This window comes from Trichoplusia ni, chromosome 21 (assembly GCF_003590095.1).
Source record: "Trichoplusia ni isolate ovarian cell line Hi5 chromosome 21, tn1, whole genome shotgun sequence".
Taxonomy (NCBI): domain Eukaryota; kingdom Metazoa; phylum Arthropoda; class Insecta; order Lepidoptera; family Noctuidae; genus Trichoplusia; species Trichoplusia ni.
The window spans coordinates 448,326-459,792 of record NC_039498.1 but is presented as its reverse complement, the minus strand read 5'-3'; the positions used below and the strand labels follow the sequence as shown (position 1 = coordinate 459,792).

At 34.6% G+C, this 11,467-nt stretch overlaps 1 protein-coding gene across 1 annotated transcript in view; it reads left to right on the top strand.

Moving 5' to 3' along the window:
- The first annotated feature begins 4,621 nt into the window (after positions 1-4,621).
- The window catches only part of LOC113504164 (serine proteinase stubble-like), a 38,840-nt gene continuing 31,994 nt past the window's right edge, over positions 4,622-11,467 (top strand). The window contains exon 1 of the mRNA XM_026886329.1: positions 4,622-4,646. Within this exon, the coding sequence (XP_026742130.1) occupies positions 4,631-4,646 (16 nt within the window). The 5' untranslated portion in view covers positions 4,622-4,630. The remainder of the gene's footprint in view (positions 4,647-11,467) is intronic.

Here is an 11,467-nt window from a genome sequence, read left to right as displayed (position 1 = left end):
TAATATAGCGTCTTTGTAAGACTGGTTGTGTGCTTAGCTGTAGTTTTGATACAGATTTTATTGACAAATTGAATTGTTAAAATGTAAAAAATTGTTTTCAATTTTATAGTGTATAGCCAATATAGGAAATACATAGTGCATTATACAATACTTTAAACGCGATATCTTCAAGCTTAAAGTTTCAAAGTATTCTGTTCTTTGCAGGCTAGTAGAGGTCTTATATCATCCCATTTGGCATTATTACATATTTGTGTGTTTTCCTGATCGTAGTTATTTGACTTTACTTTTAATAACCTCCTCAGTTCTTCAGAACTTCGTCAACCACGAACATAGTTTAGTAAATTACAGCTCAAACAAAAAACCACCTCTATATCCAACAATTAAGGTCCTTATTTCTAACTCTCTCTTACATATGACGGTACCCATCGGCTGCTTTTATGTTTAACTGACCGTTATGGTTCAACCAACATTCGAGTCTACAAGAAAGAGAAAGTTTTTAATAAACAAGCTTCATTAATTAATTTTTTACTGTCTTTCAAATTGAGGTTTTTTAATTGTATGTCGTTTTTTGTTGTCGTATTGATCGGGTTACATTGTGGAATTGAATTATTATTTACTTTGATTAAATTCATGTTTCACACGCTTAGGCAAACAGTATTGCATCAGATTTTAGGTTTTCAATGAAAATATCACAGACATACCTACAAAATTACGGTAGCATTTATTAAACATATTAGGTATATAGTTTAGGCGCAATACAGACAAAACCGAATAAAACCAGTAAAATTAAGCATATATATATATATATATATCTTAACTAACTAAAAGGCAAAAGTATTTTTGTATTGCTTACGTTGTTTGCCAACGTTTAAAAAGTTTGATCATTTTCAAATTCGCTTCTTTAACTCTACAATGTCCATTTCCAGCCCTGTTCCATTCGTCCAAATCCTTCTAGATTTAGTGCCCTCCTTTTTGGGATGAGCCTACATATCTCATGATTCTCATGCCTCCTAAAACCAGCACATTCGAACGTTTTATTACAAGTAGGTACTTTTAAAACGTTCCGGTAATGACTCTACGTACACGGTTCCAAAATGTTATTCCTATGGAGTAGAACAGCAAGGAACTCCACAAGTAACTCTTTTATAAATATATTATTATATTATTTATCAGCCATCTTTGTATCAAGTCAAAAAGATTACATGTAAACATCACCATAAGTTAGATAATGTAGAGACAGCGCGTCGAACCCGCGACCCTTCTCTGTAGCACTGGGCGCAGGGTTATAACTGTACCTGCGCCGTTTGTTGACCGCGACCAAGTGTATGAGAGAGAGCCAAGGACAGGACCGGGGGGTTTTTAGACGGACAGTCCAATATCCCCTGCTGCCGAGCCTTGAGCACTTGAGCACGTGGTTTTTAAAATTTAATCAGGTGGTCTAGAGGATTGGAGCTCTGACTTCTTTACCGGACAATGAAGGACTTATTTTTATTTTTAATCAATAGCAAACAAGGGTAGTTCTACATCACAGTCGAGTAAAGCTTGGTTTGTTATGAAGGAACCTTCGCTCATAATAGCTGTTTATTATTTAATTTAGCAAAGCAGAATTCTCAGATTAGATCAAGCAAAGAACGTGCAAATATTGGCCATCTCCGTTCACTGGATCATTTTCGGCGTATCCAATTGGAAACTTTTCCTTCAAACCTATTATTTAAGCAGCCTTTAACCCTAGAAAGATAGTCTGCGTAAAATTGACGCATGCATTCTTGAAATATTGCTCTCTCTTTCTAAATAGCGCGAATCCGTCGCTGTGCGTTTAGGACATCTCAGTCGCCGCTTGGAGCTCCCGTGAGGCGTGCTTGTCAATGCGGTAAGTGTCACTGATTTTGAACTATAACGACCGCGTGAGTCAAAATGACGCATGATTATCTTTTACGTGACTTTTAAGATTTAACTCATACGATAATTATATTGTTATTTCATGTTCTACTTACGTGATAACTTATTATATATATATTTTCTTGTTATAGATATCGTGACTAATATATAATAAAATGGGTAGTTCTTTAGACGATGAGCATATCCTCTCTGCTCTTCTGCAAAGCGATGACGAGCTTGTTGGTGAGGATTCTGACAGTGAAATATCAGATCACGTAAGTGAAGATGACGTCCAGAGCGATACAGAAGAAGCGTTTATAGATGAGGTACATGAAGTGCAGCCAACGTCAAGCGGTAGTGAAATATTAGACGAACAAAATGTTATTGAACAACCAGGTTCTTCATTGGCTTCTAACAAAATCTTGACCTTGCCACAGAGGACTATTAGAGGTAAGAATAAACATTGTTGGTCAACTTCAAAGTCCACGAGGCGTAGCCGAGTCTCTGCACTGAACATTGTCAGATCTCAAAGAGGTCCGACGCGTATGTGCCGCAATATATATGACCCACTTTTATGCTTCAAACTATTTTTTACTGATGAGATAATTTCGGAAATTGTAAAATGGACAAATGCTGAGATATCATTGAAACGTCGGGAATCTATGACAGGTGCTACATTTCGTGACACGAATGAAGATGAAATCTATGCTTTCTTTGGTATTCTGGTAATGACAGCAGTGAGAAAAGATAACCACATGTCCACAGATGACCTCTTTGATCGATCTTTGTCAATGGTGTACGTCTCTGTAATGAGTCGTGATCGTTTTGATTTTTTGATACGATGTCTTAGAATGGATGACAAAAGTATACGGCCCACACTTCGAGAAAACGATGTATTTACTCCTGTTAGAAAAATATGGGATCTCTTTATCCATCAGTGCATACAAAATTACACTCCAGGGGCTCATTTGACCATAGATGAACAGTTACTTGGTTTTAGAGGACGGTGTCCGTTTAGGATGTATATCCCAAACAAGCCAAGTAAGTATGGAATAAAAATCCTCATGATGTGTGACAGTGGTACAAAGTATATGATAAATGGAATGCCTTATTTGGGAAGAGGAACACAGACCAACGGAGTACCACTCGGTGAATACTACGTGAAGGAGTTATCAAAGCCTGTGCACGGTAGTTGTCGTAATATTACGTGTGACAATTGGTTCACCTCAATCCCTTTGGCAAAAAACTTACTACAAGAACCGTATAAGTTAACCATTGTGGGAACCGTGCGATCAAACAAACGCGAGATACCGGAAGTACTGAAAAACAGTCGCTCCAGGCCAGTGGGAACATCGATGTTTTGTTTTGACGGACCCCTTACTCTCGTCTCATATAAACCGAAGCCAGCTAAGATGGTATACTTATTATCATCTTGTGATGAGGATGCTTCTATCAACGAAAGTACCGGTAAACCGCAAATGGTTATGTATTATAATCAAACTAAAGGCGGAGTGGACACGCTAGACCAAATGTGTTCTGTGATGACCTGCAGTAGGAAGACGAATAGGTGGCCTATGGCATTATTGTACGGAATGATAAACATTGCCTGCATAAATTCTTTTATTATATACAGCCATAATGTCAGTAGCAAGGGAGAAAAGGTTCAAAGTCGCAAAAAATTTATGAGAAACCTTTACATGAGCCTGACGTCATCGTTTATGCGTAAGCGTTTAGAAGCTCCTACTTTGAAGAGATATTTGCGCGATAATATCTCTAATATTTTGCCAAATGAAGTGCCTGGTACATCAGATGACAGTACTGAAGAGCCAGTAACGAAAAAACGTACTTACTGTACTTACTGCCCCTCTAAAATAAGGCGAAAGGCAAATGCATCGTGCAAAAAATGCAAAAAAGTTATTTGTCGAGAGCATAATATTGATATGTGCCAAAGTTGTTTCTGACTGACTAATAAGTATAATTTGTTTCTATTATGTATAAGTTAAGCTAATTACTTATTTTATAATACAACATGACTGTTTTTAAAGTACAAAATAAGTTTATTTTTGTAAAGAGAGAATGTTTAAAAGTTTTGTTACTTTATAGAAGAAATTTTGAGTTTTTGTTTTTTTTAATAAATAAATAAACATAAATAAATAGTTTGTTGAATTTATTATTAGTATGTAAGTGTAAATATAATAAAACTTAATATCTATTCAAATTAATAAATAAACCTCGATATACAGACCGATAAAACACATGCGTCAATTTTACGCATGATTATCTTTAACGTACGTCACAATATGATTATCTTTCTAGGGTTAAATATAATATAAAATATTCCCACCGCTGACACATATGATGTGACGCAACCACATAACATTTCTTTCCTTATACATGTATACGCATGAGTAGGTAAACTGCTCTTAAATTATAAATTAGCTTTACAAAACTTACTATAATAATTTCTCCCTTTGTTACAGATCCAAAATCATCATACAACAAACATGCAACAGTCATAGCGTCAAGCAAACAAACAAACAAATGGGTCCACCTTTGAGCACGTGGCCGTAAGCCATACCATACAAGCCGTGGCGGGTCGGAAAGTGAGAAAACAAGTGACGATGTACATAAAAATGCTTTTTATTCGTTCTATCGACAATTTTCGCGTGTTATGTTTAAATTTACTTTTGCTCTGGTTTTTGTTCAATTGCTGTGAGTTTGAGCTCGTTCGAGCGGGTCTGTTATTCTCAACATGGATTATTCACAAGGTAATTCCGTACATTTCTTGTGTTATTTACTACCGTACTAGTGTTATTTTCCCCGGTGTTAAAGTTTTAAACCACCCGTAGTTGTGATTCTGCTTCGTCTACAAATGTGGTAAAATTTATTGATGGTTTTCGTATCGTGCTTAATATATCAATAGTCGTAGATTCCAATTCCAGATAATATGACAAAGTGTAATATTTTGCGATTTTAATGAATGAGTGTGAAAATGCTATATAAAATATTTGAATCCGTACTTCTAATTATACTGTAAAGAATAATTAATTAAAAGTTATTACAGAAATGTTCCAAATACGAAACAATTTTTACTAGGTAGAGTCATACGTATAATCCTACTAATATTATTAAAGCACTCTTTCAAAAACCACTGAAAGGATTCCGACGATTTTAAGCGTTATTGTTGTAAGTTAATAACCATTTATAGCTGGCGAATATATTTTGATTCATATATCATTTAAAAACGTAGAGACTATAGCCAAGTCCTCTAACAGTCCTAACAGACAAAACCTTTTCAAAATATCGACAATACTATCATCTAACAATAGATAAGAAAGCAGAAAAAAAGTGCGAGTGTAAATAATTGTAAGCCACGTAAGTAAAAATGTACCTTATGTGGTTGTCATAGAGACTACTTTGTTTTCAATATTTTACAAATGTGTGGCGTGTAGTACGTGACAAATTGAAGTTTCGGTAAAAGTGAAATAAATATTTTAAATAGCGTCGAGGCTGTGTTTAGTCATTTCTCTTTTTTCACTTGTTAAGAAGTTTTAGTCAGAGTCTTTTATGAGTCTGTTACTAACCAGTCTAGTTAAATGAAATTTCTCCAAGCGCTCTCTGTTTTGAATTGAAGTCAAAATCACAGTACTCAAAGTGTGATAGGACTCCAGAAAAAGAGAGTCCCGTACAAATAGGAGACACAAACAAATTGAACGAAATAACCGAAGCGTAACCCTGATCTTTACTTATAATTATATCAATATTAGCTGTGCCTATGACATATCATTTTGCATAAAATGTCCAATAATCTACACTTCTACACTAATATTATAAAGAGTCCAGGAAAGATTTGTATGTTTGTAATAAATACATTCCAAAACTATTGGACCAATTTCGATTTTTTTTTTCACAATTAGAATGTATCATTATCCTACATTAATGTTTGAGGCTATATATATTATATTAAAAAAAATAGGCGTCTTTTTATCTATAAGGCCGAAATCGGGCGGAGTCTAAAAAACTAAACTGATTGGATTAAATTGCTATTCAGCCCTCTTCCTCTCTCTTAAATTTTTGCAACAGGGTCCACATCACATCTTGGAATGCAATAAATAATTGAGTATTGAAATCTGTAAATTACCCATTACAAATCTGATCACTCAATACGAGCAAAGTTTTAACAAGAAAGTTTTCATTCAGCCCCATTCGTGTCGTGTCCTTGGCCTATTTAATTATAATCCACAATTAATAATCAGTTCGACAATACTATAAAATGCACCTTATATAGTATAGGTAGTTAAACATTGGTAGAATAGTATGCTAGAATGTCACAGCTCACAGCTGATGTATCATATACTAGCTGTTGCCCGCGACTTCGTCCGCGTGGTTAGAAGATATAAGTTATGATTTATATCTGCCCTGCTTTTCCACATTTTCTATTGTATCTTCGCTCCTATTAGTAGCAGCGTGATGGTTTATAGTCTAAAGCCTTCCTCAATGAATGGTCTATTAAACACAAAAAGATTTTTTCAATTAGAACAGTAGTTCCTGAGATTAGCGCGTTCAAACAAACAAACAAACAAACTCTTCAGCTTTATATATTAGTAATAGTATAGATTTTTCACTAAACAAAGTGACTGCTAATAGTTGTAATTCTACGGGTATTTGACTAAATCTAAAAGTCTGTTCAGTCCGTCAGACAGATTTTCAAAAAATATTGGATAAGTGTTTTCATAATTTCGTAAAGATTAAAACGATTAAAATTATGGTAGTGGGGTCTAAAAATATCACTTGTTAATAAGAAGGGTACTGGTAAGTGACGTCACACGAGATTTTAAATTACTATGCCCTTCTTCTTTAGTTTACGTGATAAAATAAAAAATAAGTATTTTAATATTTTTTGGATAACTGTCTGACGAACTAAAACAGATTTCTTTTTCAAATACCTCATTAATAGTATTAGTGTCTTACATTATATATTGGGTCTATATCCCATTGCTGGGCACAGACCTCTTCCCATAAAAGTAAGGAGTGATCACCATGCTAGCTCACTGCGAGTTGGGCGATTTTCAGATTCTAATATTACTTACAATATTTTTCTTAACCGTTGGCCAGTGGTGTCTCAGAATAATTATCAAAGTGCATATAATTTTTTAAAAGGAATATTAGTGCTTACCCTGCTTTGAAAAAGAACCTGCACGTCATGCATACAAAAAACATACAGAGATCTGCAAAGCCGTAACAATACAAATATTATTATTAAATGATGACCGGAGTCCTTAATAATGAGCAGACGCGGCGGGACCCAGTTCGACTCGCGATCCCGCCGCGACTGCTCATGATTAAGGACCCCGGTTGGGTCCGAAACTAGTCGGACTACCCTGATAAATACGCGTGCCATTACATCATTTAATAATTAATCATTCTCACGATAGTTATTATCAAAATACGAATATTTCTGTAAAATAATTTGTATTAGTCATTATTACGATATCTATTACGTATTTTAATGACAGCAATAATAGTGTACATTTTGTTATTGTTTTATTTACGAGGATTATGATCTGTCTAGGTGCAGTTAATGTCAACTGTGTAATTAATAAGCGAATAAAGTAACTTTATGATATGTACGTGGATTATAGTTCAATTGATTCTTTAAAATGCCAGGGTTTTTAAACAAACCTTTGTCAATGAGCAAGGATATAGTGACCTTTAGATATTTGCTAGATGATGCCAGCGGCGTCGAGCGCTACAGATCGAATGTAATCCCGCGATCAGAACATAAAGTCGGGATAAAAAACTGTCCTGTGTTATCCTGTAACAACAAATTTCGTCTTGAGAGGCAATATTATAATCAAGTTGAATCCAAAGTTACGAACTTAAGCTTTTTTAATATAAGTAAGATATTTAGGAGACAAACAGTTACATTGAATAGGTTAGAAACATGTTATATTTACTGACAGATGATTAAAAGAATCCACTAATAGAACCAAATTAGTATAGAAGCCTACATTGACTAGGCTGTTGGTCTAGTGGCTAGTGGCCTTGACTGCTATACCCAAGGTCGTGGGTTCGATTCCCAATCAAGACAAATATTTTTGTGATGAGCAAGATCAGTTTTTATATAATTAATATATATTATGTATCTATTTAAAAATAAAAGGTATACACTAGTCCACATAAAACTAGCTTTGCTTATTTTGTGACTAGATGGCGTTGTGTATTTAACAAATTGTAACAAAACTTATAAAAGTGCACTGTGTCTCTCTTCCACAGCGTCAATAATTCCACTTAAGCTTGATACAAACCCAAATATAAAAATAATCTAAATAAATCAACTACAAAAAAATCTGTTGTCAAAAAAAGTTACTTCAAAAAACAATAAATCCTTTTGCTCTGGTTTCAATAACAAACATCAAACAGTTATTATACATCATGTATTCAATATACAATTAAATAAATCTCCTGACAGCAGTCGGCCATTAATTATTGAAACTAGCACAAAAAGGTGTGCGGTATTTCACTGGTTTCTTACTAAATGTATGAGGATATCCTCATTTGTGACTTTGCCCACACTTTCACTTCCTTTGCCGAGGACAAAGTGGGTCGCAAGTGTCCACGTACATTCTAATACTATGAGAAATATGGTTAAAGTATTTTTATTGCTTTAGGCGTTTTTTGGAAAGGAATAAGGATGTTTTTCGCTTGGTCATCCGGGAAATAATCATGGACTTTACACTTTCGGGTGCACTTCTTCAGTCCTGCAACTTTCTCTTGTATTTGAGGCTACGGAATCCCGGGAGGAATTTAAAGTAAAAATATAAAATACTTTATCATTACTTTTTTTATGGAATATGAAACATTTTTTATAAATTATTTGTGAAGGTCAAACTTTAGGTCCTCAAACCCAATTATTTGTTTAAGGTCTTGCTAAAGTAATAATCAGTTGTATTTTTGAAGCATTTCGTGGTAATCTTTGTGGTCCCTATTACTTACTCCGATCTGGTAAAACACTGCACAAAACTAAGCCAAAAATATGCAGTAACATGTTATTAATTAATGTATTTTTAACTAGAGCACCAAATGCCCGAAGCGCGTTTGACTTAAATCTAATAAAACTGTCTGCATTGAATCTATGTGATTGGATCCACATTTAACATTTTGAAGGAGTACAGCTTGTTTAAATCATATTATGCAATAGCAAATTGCAATATGTTGTTCAATCATAACGAGTTTATTCTCCTAACACTCTTCGTCTTCTCTAATAAACCTAATTAGTTGATGTAAAAGTTTACTAAGACATACCGTTGAACAGAGCAACTCGCAACATCGCTGCCGCGTCAGCTCATGATTATGGACTCCGGTTGAGTCCGAAACTAGTCGGGCAATCCTGATAAATACGCGTAAAAAAAACTGTTGCGTCATTTAATAATGAATCAGTCTCACGAAAGTCGAAAAGACATTGATATTTTGTTAGTTAAATTGATTTGAACTATCTTAGTCCCTTAAGTCTTGCCTGTTAATATGAAATATTGTATACGTTTTCAATTTAGGAGCATTTAAAACAATATGTTATTTGCTATTGTATTGTGAAGTTGATTTATGTATACATAAAACTATCTTACACAAAATACTGTCATACAAACAACACAATAAGACTTGTTTTTTTATTACTCTTGAATCTTTATCTTCGGTATTTAGGTCGTCAGCCTTATCCGAGATCTTCCTAATTTTCTGACCTGGTTCCAAGACTCGTTCTATACAAACCGGCTGTAAACTCTATGTAGGATACAAGTATGGTCAGTAGCAGATATCCGTTAATACAATGTATAAAACAACTGTTCATGATCAAATTCACGTGGTTCCTTTGTGCCTCTAGGTAACAAAATAAGCTTGACAAGTTGGCACCACGTATTAACACCATCTTAGCCTTTTCCCAACTATGTTGGGGTCGGCTTCCAGTCTAACTTGATACAGCTAAGTACAAGGAGCGACTACCTATCTGACCTTCTCCTGACCTACCTGGGCAACACGATACTACTTAATTAAACTTGTTATCAGACTTTCTAGCTTCTAACTACCCGTAACGACTGTCAAAGATGTATAAATAACAGCCTGAGTCCAAAATTTAACGTGCCTTCCGAATCCCGGAAGAACTCTTTATGACATAGCTAGTCACCCATGCACGGGCCAATCGAATCAAGTGTAGGATAACCTATGATCGATCATGTAGCTCAAAATTCTGGCACTTTGTTAATCGGAATGTGTCACTCGTCTTTTGTTGCTGGCTGTACCTATCTTGTTCTCATCCTTTTATTGTACAGTTAGTTTCTGGTTTTTATGTAGAGCGACCGTCCTTGCTTTGCGGCGTAAAGATATAAAGGTTGTTATTTACTGCATTGTAGGCTGTAGTATAAGCTATGTGATAGACTACACAAAAGCTCTCCCAAGCATCACTATATAAAATGATTTGATGATCACGGTTACATTGACGTTCGTCCCATTGCAGAATGCAGATATCGGACCTGATACCATCTTTCTTAAAGCATATTTATTTATTTTTACGTCTCTGTACCCAAAGAGTAAAAACGGAACTCTATTAACAAGAGGGCGAAACATTTTAACAGGTACAAATATGTATGTGGGGACCCAACCTAATTTATTTTTGTCACCTAACTGATTTGTTTTTCTTTAGATTATTTCCTAATCCCTTTTCTAATTCAACATGCACCTGGTCGCTTATCGACATAAAAACAGAAGATACTTCATTTTTTTTTTGAGCAAAGAGACAAAATAACATGAATTTTATTTTAATTAATGAGTCCAATAGAACTACATATATTGAACTCATTCAAAATACTATTTCAATCTCATAATAATAATATCCTGTTACTGCATCTTATATGAGATCAATATGTAAAATATCATGAATGTATTATGGTCACAGATTATGGTGGACTAATATCTGGGTCGACGACCTGTCACCTGTGACTCAGATTTTTAAAATATCTTGACATTTAAATGTAAAGGCGATTGCATATTGACAAGTATTTGATGTGGAGAAATGAATATTGTTGTTTTTTCATTCTGCGTACTTGAAATATGTTTTGGTATGAAAGAGATAAAGAACTAAAGAAAGTGTGCATGAACGACACCCGGCCCCAGCATAGGCGAAACTTTAGTTTGGTAATAGTTTGTTTCTGTTTAAGTTAAAGAACGGTTTTGTCGCTCGGCCCCAAACTCCTGAATAAAACAAAGAACAGCACCCAGTCAAAATATGACATAAAGTGCCTTTACGTCTTTTTTATTTTATGTCCGAATTCAGAGAAAAATATCCATTTAAGAAACTACAGAATACGACGATGGTACGAAAAACACGAAAAAAGTACATTAACAGGTGATAGATGCTTTAAAAACTATCATAATAGCAGAATCAAGAAACTGATAAACTTATAGATATCTATAAAAACCATGAAATAATAACTCGCTTTTCTTGGTCATTCCTTTAAACATAGAAAAAACACAATAAGTTCAGATTTATATGGATCAATAATTCACTTGTAGCTTCACTAGATGGCGCTGTGCAGTG